This window comes from Haematobia irritans, chromosome 5 (genome assembly GCF_050003625.1).
Source record: "Haematobia irritans isolate KBUSLIRL chromosome 5, ASM5000362v1, whole genome shotgun sequence".
Lineage (NCBI taxonomy): Eukaryota > Metazoa > Arthropoda > Insecta > Diptera > Muscidae > Haematobia > Haematobia irritans.
Window position 1 is genome coordinate 85,786,980 of NC_134401.1, and position 20,918 is coordinate 85,807,897.

General features: G+C 33.7%; 1 protein-coding gene across 1 annotated transcript in view; it reads left to right on the plus strand.

Annotated features, from left to right (window-relative positions):
• Positions 1-20,918, plus strand: part of LOC142239899 (uncharacterized) — a 42,372-nt gene that overhangs the window by 5,626 nt on the left and 15,828 nt on the right. The window contains exons 3-6 of the mRNA XM_075311643.1: positions 10,020-10,451; positions 18,118-18,264; positions 19,016-19,388; positions 19,451-19,616. Of these exons, the coding sequence (XP_075167758.1) occupies positions 10,020-10,451; positions 18,118-18,264; positions 19,016-19,388; positions 19,451-19,616 (1,118 nt within the window). The remainder of the gene's footprint in view (positions 1-10,019; positions 10,452-18,117; positions 18,265-19,015; positions 19,389-19,450; positions 19,617-20,918) is intronic.

The window sequence follows — 20,918 nt, forward strand, 5'->3', positions numbered from 1 at the left end:
TCCATTGTGATACCACATTGGTGAACTTCTCTCTTATCACTGAGTGCTGCCCGATTCCATGTTAAGCTCAATGACAAGGGACCTCCCTTTTATAGCCGAGTCCGAACGGCGTTCCACATTGCAGTGAAACCACTTAGAGAAACTTTGAAACCCTCAGTAATCTCACCAGCTTTACTGAGGTGGAATAATCCACCGCTGAAAAACATTTTGGTGTTCGGTCGAAGCAGGAATCGAACCCACGACCTTGTGTATGCAAGGCTAGCATGCCAACCATTGCACCACGATGCCTCCGATGAGGCTCGATTAAGTCGATGATTGCAATTGTTTAAATTTTAATTAAGAAATTAATTGATAGAATTAATATTTTAATCAAACTCGGAAGACTAAGTCAGTTAAAAATTATGGAAATTTTTAAAATTTTTGATTAAAAATGTATTTCCAACAATCAAATTTTTTTATCAAACCAAAAATACAAAATCATTTTGGAAAGTAATTGAAAATATTTACGCTAAATGAGTTTCGCAATCAGCATTGATTCAATTGAAGGTTGCTAATGAAGTCAATTAGTTTTTTAATCAAGTATTTTTTTGGTCCAATTAAAACTGTAATTGATACTAACAAATGCGAAAAATTAAAATATATGCGTTGAATAATTGAAATTCCGGGATTTTTGGCAAAATCTGTGAAAGATTCGGGACACTTCCTGAAGAATAAATTCCGGGACAATCCAGAGAGAATAAAAACACAAGAGAACGAAACTGTGAAGCGAAACTGCGTCAGTAGGTGGCGGTCATGAGGAAAATTTATCTAATATTATGCAGTTTTTGTCGGCGCTTCTCTCAAATATCATACAGTTTTCGTCGGCGTCACCCAGTTCAGTTCTCTGCCGGCTTTACGAAACGTAAGGAAAATAGGATTTAGAACCTACTTTATAGTAACAAATGTTTTTTTTTTATAAATGTTTTCATTCCATTAAATTTTTTGGCAGACAATTTGAAATTATAACTGTCGATGCCTTTATAAACAATTTATCAAAACAGCGCTTCTACCGCAACGTCGGTAATACCAAAGCGTTGTTTTCTTTCCTTTGTTCTCTTGATGGTGTTTCATCAAGAGGACAAAGGAAAGAAAACAGATTAAATCCAAATTAAAAAATCACTCATTTGCAAACGAAAAAGAGCCATCTACGGTATGCAGACAAACTACAGCACTGTGAATTCACATACGATGTCTATACCTTCCTTGGTCTATGTACATATCTTGGTCTATGGGCTCATGTAGCTTAAAAACTAATCACAATAATATTAACTACATCATGCACAATAATATAAAACTATTCCCAAAATGTCATGCAAAATAATATAAAACTATTCCCAAATTGTTATTGAGGTTATGGGGCATACTTTTAGGCGGCAATAAAGCAACGGCTTATTAACCCTTTAAAATCCAATAAAATATAAACCGATTTAATTTTAGGATGAAATAAGGATCATTTGGCGAGGAGTAATGTATTTAGCACTCAGCTCTTGTTTAGACATTCTTTACTCTATTTGTTGTTGTTTTTTTTTTAATATTCCAACTCAAGTCATAATATAGACCAAAGCAGCGCGCTTTCTCCCATTGAAAGATATTTTAAATAACTTTATTTGACAATAACAATTGAAAGTGAGCATATATAAATAAAATATTCATAAACTAAATCATTATGAAATGCCAAACTAAAGCATGATATTGCTCCTACAGCCCATACGATGGTGCCCCGCCATTTATTGTTCGTGTAGTAGATATCAGAATAACAAATCAATATTCATTGACACATAGAAGAGTTTTAAAGCAAAAGTGAATACAATTCAATTCTGATCAAATTTAGATACTACTTTGTACATATGTACATACAGTATGTCAAGAAAGTGTTTTGACAATAGGATAAAAATTATGTTTTGTTCCAAAATTAACTATAATGAAATTTTAAAAAATATTTTATTATATTTTGCAAAGTATACATACACAGAAAAAAATTTCACGAAAATTTTTCCAATTTAAATTTTAATTGAGTATTAAAAATATGCAATTAAAAATTTATTTGATTCAACAATTTTTTTAATTGAAACAAAAATCAATTACTAAAATTAATAGTATCAATTAATTTTTAATTGGATCAATTAATTTTTTAATTGACCTTCAAATTTTTTAATTGATACTATCATTTCTGTGATTGAAGACATTTCAATTAAAAATTAATTGGATCAATTAATTTCGTGATTGAATCAGAAGAAAATATTTTTGTGTGTACGTACAGCATTGCTGCAAAAAACTAAAATATTTAATATTTCAATTATTTCTGGAATTCGAAATATTTGGCAATGTCAAAAGACTTTCTTGACATACATATATTTATCGCCTTCTTCCACAAATGTAGTGATAACACTAGTATACACTGAAAATGTACATTTAATGTGAGGTGACTTATGCATTTTGATCTGCTGAATTCGAAATAAAAACATTAAAACATTTTTTATGGAACAATTTTGGAGATATCCCATTATTTTTAGTTTTCCGCTCTTCTTTCACTAAACAAATTATATCTCAAGTTAGAATGTCCGATTATATCGTTGTTGGTACTTCAGAGAAGTACAATGATTGTCACAATCATATTCGAAAAGCAAAATAATATGATAGGAGCTATTTTTGCGGCGACCAAGTAACATTTTCACCTGCAACCATGTTGGCTCTGTGAACATGGTTCTACGAAAAATAAAATTGTCCTCATCTAAAATGTTATTACATATATTGATAAAAAGAATTTTGTTTTAATCAAAAGACAATGGTCACGATCTATAATGTTATGGTATTCGTCAAAAATGTAGTGCATGCAAACATCACATATTTTTACACACTCTTTTTTTTATACCCTCCATCATAGGATGGGGGTATATTAACTTTGTCATTCCGTTTGTAACACATCGAAATATTGCTCTAAGACCCCATAAAGTATATATATTCTGGGTCGTGGTGAAATTCTGAGTCGATCTAAGCATGTCCGTCCGTCCGTCCTTCCGTCCGTCCGTCCGTCTGTTGAAATCACGCTAACTTCCGAACGAAACAAGCTATCGACTTGACACTTGGCACAAGTAGTTGTTATCGATGTAGGTCGGATGGTAATGAAAATGGGCCATATCGGTCCACTTTTACGTATAGCCCCCATATAAAGGGACCCTCAGATTTGGCTTGTGGAGCCTCTAACAGAACCATATTTCATCCGATCCGGCTGAAATTTGGTACATGATATTGTTATATGGTCTCTAACAACCATGCAAAAATTGGTCCACATCGGTTTATAATTATATATAGCCCCCATATAAGCCGATCCCCAGATTTGGCTTGCGAAGTCTCCAAGAGAAACAAATTTCATCCAATCCGGTTGTAATTTTGAACATGGTGTTAGTATATGATCTTTAACAACCGTGCCAGAATTGGTCCATATCGGTCCATAATTATATATAGCCCCCATATAAAACGTTCTCCAGATTTGACCTCCGGAGCCTCTTGGAGGAGCCAAATTCATCCGATCCGGTTCAAATTAGGAACGTGGTGTTAGTATATGGTTGCTAACAACCATACCATAATTGGTCCAATCACACAAAAATTGGTCCATATCTGTTCATAATCATGGTTGCCACTAGAGCCAAAAATAATCTACCAATATTTTATTTATATAGAAAATTTTGTCAAAATTTTATTTCTATAGAAAATGTTGTCAAAATTTTGAGAAAGATTTTCAAAATTTTATTTCTATAGAAAATTTTGTTCAAATTTTATTCGGTTCATAATCATGGTTGCCACTCGAGCCAAAAATAATCTACCAAGATTTTATTTCTATACATTATTTTGTCAAAAGTTTATTTCTATAGAAAATTTTGTCAAAATTTTTATTTCTATAGAAAATTTTGTGAAAATTTTATTTCTATAGAAAATTTTGTTAAAATTTTATTTCTGTAGAAAATTTTGCCAAAATGTTATGTCTACATAGTGGTCAGGGTATAATAAGTTTGTTCGGCCAAAAAATGTGCCTACCAGAAATATTGATTTTAGACCCCATAAAATATATACCGATCGACTCAGAATCACCTCCTGAGTCGATCTAGCGCTTGGTGTCCGTCCGTCTGTCCATGTATTTGTTGTTCACAGGATTCCGGTCGCAATTATTAACCGATTTTGATGAAATTTGGTACAGGGTGTTTTTTGGGAACAAGGACGAACGCTATTGAATTTGGAAGAAATCGGATCAAATTTAGATATAGCTCCCATATATATGTATCGCCCGATTTCGACAAATATGGTCACGTTGCGTTTGTTTTCAAACGGATCGTCACCAAATTTGGCAAAAGCTAATCTTTTTCATCGTTCTTTAAGTCTGCAAAATTTCATCTAAATCGGTTCAGATTTAGATATAGCTCCCATATATATGTATCGTCCGATTTTCCCAAATTTGGCCATAAAAACCTTATTTATTAATCGATCTTACTAAAACTTGGCTTACTCTAATATTTGATGGTACTGACATTATGTTCCAAAAGTAATCGAAATCGGTTCAGATTTAGATATAGCTCCCATATATATGTATCGCCCGATTTTGCCAAATTTGGCCGTAAACCCTTATTTATCAACCGATCGTAACCAAGGTTGCCTAAATGTAATCTTCTATAGCACTAACTGTATGTGTAAAATTTCATCGAAATCGGTTCAAATTTAGATATATCTCCCATATATATTTATCGCCCGATTTTGAAAAATTTGCCCCTAATAACCTTATTTTTGACCTCATTTGGGCCTCATTTATTAACTGATCGTAATCAAATTTTACACAAAGTGACCTTCTGTGGTATCAATCATACCTGCAAAATATTATACAAATTGGTTCAGATTTAGATATAGGTCCTATATATATGCATCGCTCGATTTTGTCATATTTGGCCATAATACTCTTATTTATTAACCTATGTTATTCAAATTTCAAATTTTGATGTACTAGCTGATCGTATTTAGACTTACATGTAGTTCTTACATAAATATATTGCCCTATTTGCAGAAATTTGGATTTATTACCCACAACTAATTGACCAATTCCCCTTTTTTTAACAATGGACTCAATATTAGTGGCATACTAATTAATATTATACATTTCTGCTCAGATTGTGACAAGACACCCATAAACATGTACCCCCTTTTATGTTCCCCAAAACCTATACCAATGATACCCCACAAATGCTTATGTTTACTAATTCAGTAGGGGTGGTTTAGGGTATGATATAGTCGGCCCCGCCCGACTTTCTACTTTACTCACTAGTTTTTGATTTAATATATACCACGTATGGACTTACATACAATTTAGAAGATGGTGTTAGGAGGTTTTAAGATACCTTGCCATCGGCAAGCGTTACCGCAACTTAAGTAATTCGATTGTGGATGCCAGTGTTTAGAAGAAGTTTCTACGCAATCCATGATGGAGGGTACATAAGCTTCGGCCTGGCCGAACTTACGGCCGTATATACTTGTTTTTGTTAAATTTCAACAATAAGTAATCATTCCATATTTACTTCGTGCCAACCACATGTACAAACCCAGACATCATGTAACCGCAAATAAAAATAAACGATGCCATAAAGCAAAATGCAAAACAAAAAACTGGTATATTTTTTTCAATTACACTTCCCTTTTTTTGAGTTCACATAAAACATGCCACTTCTGAATAAATAAATGAACACAAAACACAGTAATTCCGTATTCTGCATTCATTCCAAGCAACAATCAACACAACGACTAACGCGCAAAATGAATATCATGTGTACATGCTCATTGTTTTTCTAAAATTTTTTTCGCTCCAAAAACGTTAAAAAATTAAATGGTCACGAAAACAATGTACATGGTCTTTATGGTCATGTAATGGTTCTAGACATGTCTATACGTAACCTATAAAAATACTTTTTTTCCTGCAAAAAAGACGAATAATTGAATGATCAGGTACATGATTTTCCCGACCATGTAATGGTCTCAAATTCTATCATTTAATAGAACATGTAATAGAACATGTTTGCTGCATTTGAGAGCCATTTAAATGCTTATTACCAGCATACATTTTTCTCTGCACTCAAAAAAAAAGTGAACTCTCTATTTCACTAAAGCCAATTTTTTAGTTCATGGAATAATATAATTATATATGGAGAAATTTTCCTTTACTCTAATAATTTTTTGCGTACGTTAGTTAAATGAACTAAAAATCGGGGAAAAAATATACACAAATGAAGTAAAAAGTTTTACTAACTTCGTACTTCTCACAAAATAGTTCGTACTTCTCACAAAATAGTTCATTATTTCTTTAAATTTGTATATTTTACTACAAATGCGTCCATCATGAACTTCGTATATCACTAAACACATTCTTGCAATTTTGAACTCCAATTTTTTCTTTCAAATTACAAAATTTTCTTTAACAAGTGAAAAAACTTAATTATGTCTAATAAATTTTCTTGAAAAATTTGTCAAAAAATATTTACTTATTTTTATGATATCGGCGTGATATCAGCGTTTGTAATACTGTTTAGTTAAAATTTTCAAAAAATATTAAAAATTTTCTAAAATTAACTAAATGTTTTCTTCCTGGTGGGTTCACATGGAATACATGGATTTCGTGCAATTACATGCTCTAGATATGCATTAAATGGATGAGGCAACCATGTCCAAACATGTTTTTTCTTTGCGTACAGTTTGGGCGAATTAAATTTTGGAACAAATGATTGGTACAATGAATGTATAAAAGTCCAATTACGTGAATAAGGCAATGAACCTAAATACAATGTGACAGTAAAAACCACTAAAGATTTTAAAATGTATTTTATTGGTAGAATTGTATCATTAATTTAAACTGATTTTTTGTTTTGAGTTACAATATTTATCTTATTTACGAGTTTCATTTGAAATAATATACTAGGGTAAGGTGCTTTTACGTGCTAAGCAAATTTGAAAATCGTAAGATTTTTGCAATATCTTTCGAGGTTTGATGCTAAATATAAATACCATGTGTTTTGTATGCGAACACAGAAAAGAATATCACCAAAATATTTCCAATTATAAAGTTGAAAATGTTTTCAATTTGCAATTAATTGATACAATTAAGTTATTAATTAAGATAGAAACATTAAGTCAATAATAGAAAATTTTAAAATGTTTAATTAAAAAATTAATTGATACAATTAACATTTTAATCAAACTCGGAAGTTAAAAAAGTGATGGACATTTTTTTTTTAATTTTTAATTAAAAATTTATTTCAAACAACCAATTGTTAATCAGACTAAAAATACTAAATCGATTCAGAATCGATTTTAACCAAGTATATTTTTATGCCAAATTAAAACTGAGATTGATACCATCATTTTCATGATTGAAGACATTTCAATTAAAAATTTAATTGGATCAATTAATTTCGTGATTGAATCATATTTTTTTGTGCGAAGAAATAAAACGTTTGAAAAACAATAAACATGTTCTGAGAACTCATCACATCGAGAAAGCATGAAACGGAAAATTCCATTGTTTCTTGATTTGGGAGTAAAAACTGTATATCTAAGAATATTCGAAAAAAGCCAGGCCGAATCTTATGTACCCTCCACCATGGATTGCGTAGAAACTTCTACGAAAGATTGTCATCCACAAATTTCAACTCACTCGGATGAAATTTGCTCCTCCAAGAGGCTCCAAAACCAAATCTAGGGATCGGTTTATATGGGGGCTATAAATGATTATGGACTGATATGGACCAATTTTTGCATGGTTGTTAGATACCATATACTACCACCACGTACCAAATTTCAACCAGATCGGATGAATTTTGCTTCTCCAAAAGGCACCGGGGGTCAAATCTGGCGATCGGTTTATATGGGAGCTATATATAATTATGAACTGATAGGAACCAATTCCTGCATGGTTGTTGGATACCATATACTAACATCACGTACCAAATTTCAACCGAATGGGAAGAATTTTGCTCTTCCAAGATGCTCCGGAGGTCAAATCTGGGGATCGGTTTATATGGGGCCTATATATAATTATGGACCGATATGGACCAATTTTTGCATGGGTGTTTGAGGCCATATATTAACATCACGTACCAAATTTCAACTGAATCAGATGAATTTTGGTCTTCCAAGAGGCTCCGGAGGTCAAATCTGGTGATCGGTTTATATGGGGGCTATATATAATTATGGACCGATATGGACCAATTTTTGCATGGTCATTAGATACCATATACTAACATCATGTACCAAATTTCAGCCGGATCGGATGAAATTTGTTTCTCTTAGAGGCTCTGCAAGCCAAATCGGGGGATCGGCTTATATGGGGGCTATATATAATTATGGACCGATGTGGACCAATTTTTGCATGGTTGTTAGAGACCATATACTAACATCATGTACCAAATTTCAGCCGGATCGGATGAAATTTGCTTCTCTTAGAGGCTCCACAAGCCAAATCGGGGGATCGGTTTATATGGGGGCTATATATAATTATGGACCAATGTGGTCCAATTCTTGCATGGTTGTTAGAGATCGTATACTAACACCATGTACCAAATTTAAGCCGGATCGGATGAAATTTGCTTCTCTTAGAGGCCTCGCAAGCCAAATTTGGGGGTCCGTTTATATGGGGGCTATACGTAAAAGTGGACCGATATGGCCCATTTGCAATACCATTCGATCTACATCAATAACAACTACTTGTTTCAAGTTTCAGGTCGATAGCTTGTTTCGTTCGGAAGTTAGCGTGATTTCAACAGACGGACGGACATGCTCAGATCGACTCAGAATTTCACCACGACCCAGAATATATATACTTTATGGGGTCTTAGATCAATATTTCGATGTGTTACAAACGGAATGACAAAGTTAATATACCCCCATCCTATGGTGGAGGGTATAATGAAGAAGGCAATCATTTAGAGGTAGAACCTCATCAAAAAGTGCACGGAAGAGAACATTTGAAATAAAGTTTTTCCCATCATTAATAATGATGATAATGGACTACTGATACTTAACACGCCTTAATTTACTTTTTTCCAATGCTCAATTGATTTGTGACTCCGCTAAGAAAGTATTCATTAAAGTCTCCCACTGCTACTTATTGCTCGAATTTGCATGCAATTGAACTGATCCCGAAGAAAAATTCCAAATGGTTAGTAGTGTATTTCCTTTTGAGTTTCTTTTTGTTGCTTCCATTGCGTTGGTTTCTTTCTAAACTAAGTGGAACAAACGTTATACAACTTGTAAAAACCACCAATTTTAAAATATCTTACTTTTGCCTCTAAACATTCAATGAAAAATTGGTTTTAAATACAAAATATTGCCGGTCTCACAACGCTTTTTTTGTGAGTAATCTTGACAACAGATTTGATATAGCCTAGATTTTAAGTTAATGTCCTTATTTTAAAGAAGCAGCATCTTTGGTTCGAAGTCAATAACGAAATCTTAAGGTCGAAATCTTTGGATCCAAGTAAACTTTTGTTGGGGGTATATTTAAAGTCAGATAGCTCCCTAAAAATTTGTTTGTCCAAATCTTTCAATTAAAATTAGGTCTTTTTAGTGTACTCGAATTATATCAAAAGTTTAAAAGCATCCCTGGTGGGAACGTTAAGGAATATCCTTTGTCCTCATGAAACGTTCCACCCTATTTCACAAACGTGTTTATTCCAGAAATTGTGTCGAAAGTAATTAGAAATGTGCCATAAATGTTAAACTGCGAAAAATATCAATTGCGTGAAGAATTTCATTTTTGTTTTTTTGTTTGGCACATAACTTCCAAAAGACTGCTAACTTTCACAGTGAAAAGATGTTTGTTTGTGGAGTAGGATTAACTCTCATTTTGGGACTTATTTACCTTCCTAAAGGAGACTTCATTGGTAACAAGAAAAAATTGATAATAAAAATGCATGTGAAACAATTCGCGTTATTTTCTATATTTCCTATAGTATTGGATGCGCCTTATCCTCCAATACCACCACTTTATGTCACCGATGACTATCGTGAATGTATTGAAGATGCTGGAGCAGCCTACTGTATGGTTTATGCAGAAATCCAACCAAACAACAGTTCAGAAGTGTGGCAACAAATACAACGTAGTCAAAATCCTACTCAATTCCGATATCGTCATGATATCTTGTATCGTGGAATATGTACCAAGAATATTGGAAAACAAGTATCTCCAATGAAAGAGTGTCCTCAAAGTTTAAATGTTGAAATGGGCCAAATGTATCGGAAATTTTCACAAAGTCAGAAGTCCATCGGTTTGTATGAACACCAATTGCACCGGCACATTAATGCTGATTTTCAAAGGACCTATAATTTAAGTGTGAAAACTTTTGTGAACTATTGTGATAATCCAATGGAACCTTTAGTGAAAGGTGAGTAAAATGCTGAACTGGCCAATGGTGTTGAAATTAGTGTATCAAAGGATTCTACCGTGTTGTATGTTAGACAGAGTTGGCGGTATTTTTCCGGGACTTTTGCCCAAATAGAGATACTTTTGTACTCAAAAATTCCCAATCTATCCATCACAAAAATATTCGTCATAAAGAAAATGAAAATTCTAATTTCAGACAAATCGGCTTATATATGCTTGAGAAATGAAAATGGGAAAATGGGAATCACAGTAATAATCTACGAGAGCGGTTCGGAAACTTCTTAGCCTATCAATGAAAGAGAGTAGTTAGTTTTTCAAGAATATTTTTATTTTTCAATATAATCTCCTGAAACTTCAATACACTTAGTCCAATGCTTTTCTAGCAATTCTATTCCTTGATAAAAATAGTTTTTCTCAAGGTCTTCAAAATAGTGATTTACAACTTCATTTGAGGTAAAACGCTTGCCAGCAAGGAATTTTTTTAGATTTGGGAACAAGTAAAGTCACTGGGAGCTATGTTATATCACGAGAATAAGGTGGGTGGTCAAGCAACTCGTACTTTAATTCGTTGATTTTAGCCATTGTTAAAACACTCTTGTGCGCTGGTGCGTTGTTTTGATGAATTTTTTTTTTGTGTTGTAAGCCAGGACGTTTTTCTCGAATTTGTACACTTAATTGATCCAAAAGGTTGCAATAGTACTCTGAATTTGTTGTTTTACCCTTTTGCAGATAGTCAATCAATAAAATACCTTTGAAGTCCCAAAAAAAACCGTTGCCATAACATTGTTTTTGCCTTCTTTGGGGCACTTCCTCCAGCTTCAGTCCATTGTTCGGATTGTTCTTTTGTCTCTGGAGTATAGTGGTGGACCCATGTCTCATAAAAAGTTATGAAACGACGCTTAAAATCCATTTTATTTCGCTTAAAACGATCCAAACAAGCTTGAGAAATATTCATTCTTATGCGTTTTTAATCGACTGTTAACAAATGCGGCACCCATCTTGCAGAAAGCTTTTTCATCTGTAGTTCTTCATGCAAAATTAAATGGACTCGATCATTTGTGATGCCCATGATATTAGCAATTTCACGCACTTTTATTCGTCGATCATTTAATACCACATCATGCACTTTGGTTACAATTTCTGTTGTTGTTGCTGTTTTTGGACGTCATCTTCAATGCTTTTACGATCACGTTTAAATTCAGCAACCCAATTTTTTACTGTTGCATATGAAGGAGCGCTTTCACCTAACACATTCACCATATCATTATGAATTTCTTGTTCCGATAAACGTTTTTTATGTAAAGATTTAATGACAGCACGCATTTCTAATTTTTCCATTGTAAGAAAATTGCGGATGCGTCTTTTTTGAACACCTGCTTCTATGCGAAGGAGTATAGAAAAAATGTTTTTACCAAATAGAGTCAAGTATGCATTTGCATTGGACCTGCGTAGTTTCTGGTGATATCCCGAATATCCTTCCAAGTTTCAAGCGCATATTTTTATACCCTCTACCATAGGATGGGGTGTCATTCCGTTTGTAACACATTGAAATATTGGTCCCAGACCACATAAATTGTATATATGTGGGGTCGTGGTGAAATTCTGAGTCGATCTAACGATGTCAGTCTGTCTGTTAAAATCACGTTAATTTCCGAACGAAAAAGCTGTCAACTTAAAACTTGGTACAATCAGTTGCTCTAGATGTAAGTCGGATTGCATTGACCACGGGCCATTTCGGACCACTTTTAGATGTAGTCCCCACATAAACCGACCACCGGATTTAACTTTCAAAACCTCTTAGAGGAGCAAATTTGTTTTCGATCCGATTGAAATTTGGTGGCAGATGTTAGTATAAGTCCTCTATAAACCATGTAAAATTGGTCGCTATCGATCCATATAGAAGTCTACTTTTCTTTGGGTGTAATTATATATAGTCCCCACATAAATCGACCCTCGATTTGACTTCCGGATTCGGTTAAAATTTGTTACGTTGTGTCAAGTGTATGCTTTCTATCAAGCCCCCATGTAAAACGATTTCCATATTTAACTTTTGGAACCTCTTGGATAGTTAGTATATGTTAGAGGCAAATTGGTGCATATCGACACCCCAATATTTGTCTTCTGAAGCCTCATTGAGGAACAAATTTCATCCGATCCGGTTTGGTCCGCTAATTACCATGCGAAAGTTATCGGTTCATAATTATTTATAGACTCCTGTATATAAACCGATCAAATCCTGTAAAGAAGAAGGGCGAGGAGATCCACGGTAGGCTGGTACTCGGGGAAAAAATTTGGGTTTTTTTATTTCTAATACAATTTTAACAGTCGTTTTCTTAATTGCCCTTACAAACGCATGTCTCCTCTGTGAGACTGCTAATCTAATCTAACCACAAGGAATATACACATGTGGCCAAAATAATAAGTACAGTAGAGTTTTTTTATGTTCCATGGTAAATTTAAGAAATATATTTATTGAAAAGCAAAATAAAGTCCATAATTCATATTAATGACATACATTTAACTTGAAAGTAAAGTAAATAATTTTCTGGAAAAGACAAGTGAAATGAAAAGCAAATCCAAACAAGGCAAAGTAAGATTCAAAAATTAATGGACAAAATAATAAGTACATTTTCCAAAATCGTGAAATATACAGGTCTACTTGAATTTTTTTGGTTTAAATTGAACATAATTTTGTTACATTATCATTAACCAGTGTATCCAACTTTATTTTGATAACATTTTATACACGCTTTGACATACTGCTTACAAGCTTCCGACTGGTTTCATCTAAGTTTTCGTTACCATGTAATCTTCACAAATTCCAAAGTTGTTGTTTATTTTTAAATATTTCATTCCCAATTCTGTGTTTTAACTCTCCCCAAAGGTTTTCAATGGGTTTAGGTTCTGGTTACTAAGTAGACCAATGTAGAAGGGTTATGTCATTGTCTTGGAACCAATTTTTAATAAAGCGAGAAGTGACTTTAGGATCGGTGTCTTGTTGAAACACCCACCTTAGAGGTATGTTTTCTTATGCGTATGGCAGCATTGTGTTCTCCAATATATTTCTATATTCGAACAGGGTCATTTTATAAGTAACGCGTTAACTTCGACCTAGGCCATACCAAAAACAGCCCCATACCACTATGTTCCCGCTCCCATGCTTGACCGTCATTTTTGTGAAGCGCATATGAAATTCTTTTCCTTGGGGTCGACGAACATTACGACTACTACCATTTCAGAATATTTTTTTTTAGTGTCATCGCTCCACAGGATATTGCGCCGTTTTCTCTCACCTACCGTTCCTCATCTTACGAATTTTTTTCCGTAGCATAGGAACTTTTCTGACTGTTCGGCCGGGTAATTTGGCATGCACTAATCGCTGCCAAATAGATCGTGCAGATTTCACAGCCTATTTCAGCAGAAACTTGTCTGGATGATTTGAAAGGGTCTTTTTTTGGAAGAGTGACAAAAAGATTATATGTTTTTCGAAGTGTCTTGCTTGGTTTTCCACGTGTTTTCGCAGAACTTCTTTTCTGTAGGGCTTTTTGAACACAAAGTAACGATCTCTTAAAATATTTGACGGTCGTCAAATTTGACGGTCGTCAATTCTTAGAGCTAAAATCTTTTCAACTACAATGACTTTTACGGTTTATCTAGTAACTAATTTTTATTATTATACCCTCCATCATAGGATGGGGGTATATTAACTTTGTCATTCCGTTTGTAACACATCGAAATATTGCTCTAAGACCCCATAAAGTATATATATTCTGGGTCGTGGTGAAATTCTGAGTCGATCTAAGCATGTCCGTCCGTCCGTCCGCCCGTCTGTTGAAATCACGCTAACTTCCGAACGAAACAAGCTATCGACTTGAAACTTGGCACAAGTAGTTGTCATCGATGTAGGTCGGATGGTATTGAAAATGGGCCATATCGGTCCACATTTACGTATAGCCCCCATATAAAGGGACCCTCAGATTTGGCTTGTGGAGCCTCTAACAGAAGCATATTTCATCCGATCCGGCTGAAATTTGGTACATGGTGTTGGTATACGGTCTCTAACAATCATGCGAAAATTGGTCCACATCGGTCCATAATTATATATAGCCCCCATATAAACCGATCCCCAGATTTGGCTTGCGGAGCCTAAAACAGAAACAAATTTCATCCGATCCGGCTGAAATTTGGTACATGGTGTTGCTATATGGTCTCTAACAACCATGCAAAAATTGGTCCACATCGGTCCATAATTATATATAGCCCCCATTTAAACCGATCCCCAGATTTGGCTTGCGGAGCCTAAAAGAGAAGCAAATTTCATCCGATCCGGCTGAAATTTAGTACATGGTGTTAGTATATGGTCTCTATCAACCATGCAAAAATTGGTCCACATCGGTCCATAATTATATATAGCCCCCATATAAACCGATCCCCAGATTTGGCTTCCGGAGCCTCTAAGAGAAGCATATTTCATCCGATCCGGCTGAAATTTGGTACATGATGTTGGTATATGGTCTCTAACAACCATGCAAAAATTGGTCCACATCGGTTCATAATTATATATAGCCCCCATATAAACCGATCCCCAGATTTGGCTTGCGAAGTCTCCAAGAGAAGCAAATTTCATCCAAGCCGGTTGTAATTTGGAACATGGTGTTAGTATATGATCTTTAACAACCGTGCCAGAATTGGTCCATATCGGTCCATAATTATATATAGCCCCCATATAAAACATTCTCCAGATTTGACCTCCGGAGCCTCTTGGAGGAGCAAAATTCATCCGATCCGGTTCAAATTAGGAACGTGGTGTTAGTATATGGTCGCTAACAACCATTCCAAAATTGGTCCAATCACACAAAAATTGGTCCATATCGGTTCATAATCATGGTTGCCACTAGAGCCAAAAATAATCTACCAAAATTTTATTTCTATAGAAAATTTTGTCAAAATTTTTATTTCTAGAGAAAATTTTGTTAAAATTTTATTCGGTTCATAATAAAATTTTCATCATTTTCAAAATTTTATTTCTATAGAAAATTTTGTCAAAATTTTATTTCTATAGAAAATTTTGTTCAAATTTTATTCGGTTCATAATCATGGTTGCCACTCGAGCCACAAATAATCTACCAAGATTTTATTTCTATAGAAAATTTTGTCAAAAGTTTATTTCTATAGAAAATTTTGTTAAAATTTTATTTCTGTAGAAAATTTTGTCAAAATTTTCTTTCTATAGAATATTTTGTCAAAATTTTTATTTCTATAGAAAATTTTGTGAAAATTTTATTTCTATAGAAAATTTTGTTAAAATTTTATTTCTGTAGAAAATTTTGTCAAAATTTTATGTCTACTTTGTCAAACTGAATTATATACGTATTGGATCGATCTTTTTTGATTTAATATATACCACGTATGGACTTACAAACAATTTAGAAGATGGTGTTAGGAGGTTTTAAGATACCTTGCCATCGGCAAGCGTTACCGCAACTTAAGTAAATCGATTGTGGATGGCAGTGTTTAGAAGAAGTTTCTACGCAATCCATGATGGAGGGTACATAAGCTTCGGCCTGGCCGAACTTACGGCCGTATACACTTGTTTATTATTTGCATTCAATTCATCACCTCTAAAACACAATAACAAACTTTTTGCAAAATTTAAACATTTTCATATAAAAACGCATAATGTACTTATTTTTATACCCTCCACCATAGGATGGGGGGTATATTAACTTTGTCATTCCGTTTGTAACACATCGAAATATTGCTCTAAGACCCCATAAAGTATATATATTCTGGGTCGTGGTGAAATTCTGAGTCGATCCGTTCCGGCTGAAATTTGGTACATGGTGTTAGTATATGGTCTCTAACAACCATGCAAAAATTGGTCCACTTTTACGTATAGCCCCCATATAAACGGACCCACAAATTTGGCTTGCGAATCCTCTAAGAGAAGCAAATTTCATCCGATCCGGCTGAAATTTGGTACATGGTGTTAGTATATGGTCTCTAACAACCATGAAAACATTGGTCCACATCGGTCAATAATTATATATAGCCCCCATATAAACCGATCACCAGATTTGAGCCTCTTAGAAGATCAAAATTCATCTGATTCAGTTGAAATTTGGTACGTGGTGTTAATATATAGCCTCAAACACCCATACAAAAAATGGTCGAAATCAGTCCATAATTATATATAGGCCCTATATAAACTGATCCCCAGATTTGACCTCCGGAGCCTCTTGGAAGAGCAAACTTCATCCGATTCGGTTGAAATTTGGTACCTGAAGTTAGTATATGGTATCCAACAACAAACCGATCCCGAGATTTGGTTTTGAAGCCTCTTGGAGGAGCAAATTTCATACGAGTCAGTTGAAATTTGATGTATTGTGCTATATGGCCGTTAACAACCATGCCTAACTAGGTCCATATCGGTCTATAGTTATATATAGCCATCAGATAAATCGATCCCCAATCACACAAAAATTGGTCCATATCAAGTTCATAATTGTATATAGCCCACATATAAGCGACCCCCATATTTCAATTCTGGCTCTCTACACTGAAAAAAAAGCATACTCGGTTCCAAAGATTTTGTCTTTACTTTAAAAAATTTGGTATTGATTCCGAGCCATACTTTGATTCCGAGGATACTTTTAAGACACAATTCTCTTTTAAATTTAGGTTTTGTGTACTTGCTTCTAGGAAGCAAAATTTAATTTTTCGCTTTCTCAGCTTTTTTCTTCATATGTTATCAAAGTCCTTTAAGAACGAGTTAACGGCAACTTTATTTTCCAAATTAGGACTCGACTTCCAGTAGAAATTATGCTATGTTTGAAGTAAAAAACTTCTTTAAAATAAAGTGTTGAAAAACATGTCCTATATTTGAACGATTTTTTGCTTTGTAGTCAAGATGCCAAAAGACAACAAATTTAAAGACAACTTCATTAAATTTAAAGAATTTTTCTGAATTATTAAAGTCAAGTTGACCTTAGCCTATAAATTTTTTCTTTCATGTTAAGATACCCATTTTTAAGTCAAATCACTTAATTATAAGGACAATTCGACTTCATTGAAAAGTTTATCGACTTTTGGACAAGGAAAATAACTTTATTTTAGAGAAATGCGTCTTCTATGCTAAGCAAAATTTGTATTCGTATTTTAAAGTCATGAAATCTTTGACCTCATGACAATATTTTTTTCAGTGTACATATTGTCTAATACATACCACGTACGGACTAACTCACAATTTAGAAAACGATGTTAAGAAGTTTTAAGATACCACAACCCAAGTAATTCGATTGTCGATGACAGTCTTTCGTAGAAGTTTCTACGCAATCCATGGTGGAGGGTACATAAGATTCGGCCTGGCCGAACTTACGGCCGTATATACTTGTTTTTGTTTTTACCAACCAAATAAAGCGCTTCATCACAAAGATAACACAGGAAACAAAAATAATGACATTTTTGCGTTTTTTTTTTCTTATTGAATCAGTGCTGCCAACCAATATTGACCTTTAGTTATATGACGTAGTTACAACACCAAATTAAAAAATATGTTAGAGTTAGGACAAAAAAGAAAAAATACCAACGTGTACTTATTATTTTGACCACATGTGTACATACGTTCATCCATCCATCATATAATCTAGAGTACACTCTATTTTCAGATTCATCGTATTATTATGCAATTTGGGCATTAATTATCGTAACAGTGCTGAATATTCTCTCAACCATTATCGACGCCTATCTAAAACCGCATCATTCAAAGGAGGCAAACAATTTCGAGTATTATGATAGTCCACACGAAAATACAGGTAAATTATATTCCAGCAAGATCTATCTGTTTCAAGAAGAATATGGGCGCTAAAATCTCAAATGTATACCAGTTTTCAAAATGTTGAAAAAAGTACTTTTGATTTTTGCAATAATTGAAAACTCGAATTTTAGTTCGCGACTTCCGATTGTTTAATGAATGATCATCATGCAAAAATCTACATAATATATCCCCTCATTGCAAGTAGACAACGATTTTTCATTGATAGTCGAGAGGGACTTTTAAAATTATTTCATTTTTAACTGACTGACAAAGTTGTTGTTCAATTGGGGAAGAAACATTTGGCGATTAAGACTTATTGGGAGCATAAATTAAAAATGCGGGGTTTTGTTTGAGAAAGATTTATTCCGAAAGATTTGTTAGAGACTGATCAATCGAAATATTGTCAATGTCAGCTATGCAGCAAAAAATACTCTTTTTATGAGAAAAATGAACATCCTCGTGCGAAATTAAACTAAATTGTGTTCCACTTTTTTGAGACTCTCGGATTGTTAAATAACAAGGACTTTTCACTTTTGTTTCAGAGGTATTTTTTTTTTTCTTCCAAAAGCAAATTTTTATCAACACGTGAAATTCCTCAAAATCGCGAATCCATGCTTCATGCGTAAGTTTTGAGTTGCTAAAGTATCACAATATATTCCAAGTGCCATCAGGCATTGTCAACTCATCTTATTCTATTTTGTTGATAACTGTAATTATGTATATTCTTCGCATTTTCCATTTCATTGTAGTTCAAAAATATTTGACATCATTTTCCTTGTATCGCAACTATCGACGTTTGATTCTACCAAACAATAGTGCCATGGGTAAAGATTTAAGATTTCTGGATGGTTTACGCAGCATATTGTCTTTTATAATTGTATTCGAGCATATAACCCTAATTCAATTCCTTCCTTTGGAAAATACCGATGCATTCGAAGCATCTAAAATGTCTTCAATATCGATGGCTATGGTCCACTTGTTGTCATGCATAGAGTTATTCTTCGTTATGAGTGGGCTGTTGTTATATCTAAAATGGGATAAATGTGGTTCAATCTCCGAACATTCCAGTTTCAAAGATTGTCTAAAAGTTTATGGGCGCATGATGGTATCGAGATATTTAAGGTAAATGGTTTTTTAACTGTATACTGTAATTAAATATATATTCTTATTGTGTTCTTCTTTAGATATATGCCCTCTGTGTTATTGCTGGTATTATTCTCCTCTAATATTTTATTGTATCTTGGACAAGGACCCATTTGGAGATATATTATGGAACCAAATGTAGTTATGTGCCAAACTAAATGGTGGTCAAATTTACTAATGACCTCGAATTTGGAATTCAATAATTATGTAAGTTTCAATAGAATGTTATATATCTATCCTGGAATATTATGGAATCGAATATTATATATCTCTCTATATCGTATAAGAGAAATCATTCTTAGTGTTGAAGCTGTACAACAAGAATTATGAGGACTCTAAGTTTTAGTCAGACTAGTCAAATAACACTGTGCAATAAATCGAGGGACTTTTTCTGGGGGGTGGGAAATTCCAAGTCAGGGTGATGGTGCTAGGTCAGTATAGTAAAACCCTCAAAGGGTTTGGTTTTTTAATTTTTTCCTTATCTTGATGTTTTTTCGCTTAGTTGTAAAATTTTGGCAAAAACTTAGTTTAACATAACTCGAGAACCACTTGTACGATTTTGATGAAACAAATTTAGAAAAATTTAGAATAACAATTTCTTTAATCCGTTCATATAACGTTTTACTTTATAATCGTACAAGTGGTTCTCGAGTTATGTTAAACTAAGTTTTTGCCAAAATTTTACAACTAAGCGAAAAAACATCAAGACGAGGAAAAAATTAAAAAGGTCATAAAAAAACTGACACATACGAACGCCAAACCCTTTGAGGGTTTTACTATACTGACCTAGTACCATCACCCTGACTTGGAATTTCTTATCCCCCAGATTGGCTGTTGTACTGTGTAATTGATTGAAAGTCATTTAACCAAAACGCCATACTATATCATACATAGTACCATTTTGTAGTCAAACTTTGGAAAACTTGCTAGCTCATCTTTTGTTGCGTTTGATAGCACTCACCAGTGCTGCCGCTACTACTTCAATCGAAGTATTTTGCTTCATTTTCACAAAATTTACTTCGTCACTCCTTCTTCCAAAAATCTGCTTCACTTTTTGTTCTGCTTCAAATTTTTAAATTTGTTCCCCATATTACCTAATTGTTTTTCCTATTCCTTTAATTACGATGAACATAGCGGTTTTAATCTTTGAATTATTAACCGATGTTTTGCATAGTTTTTAGAGAACATATACTTACACCATGTACCAAATTTCAGTATACCATTTATAAGAACTAATATATGGTTGTGTGTACTACCATTTAGTAGCATTGACATTTTGTTGGTTGTACAAACTATTAGATAAAATAAGAAATAGTCCACACAACTATAATCCGTCGCATCTATCTTTCTGGTATCCTGCTCGAATTCCGCTCAACCATTTTACTCGGTGCATACACAGAAAATAAATTAATAAAAATATTAAATTAAAATTAAATTACATAGATTAGCTAGGCGTTGATTACATTAATGTGACATCTTCACATACGACGCATAGAGGAGCTAAATAAA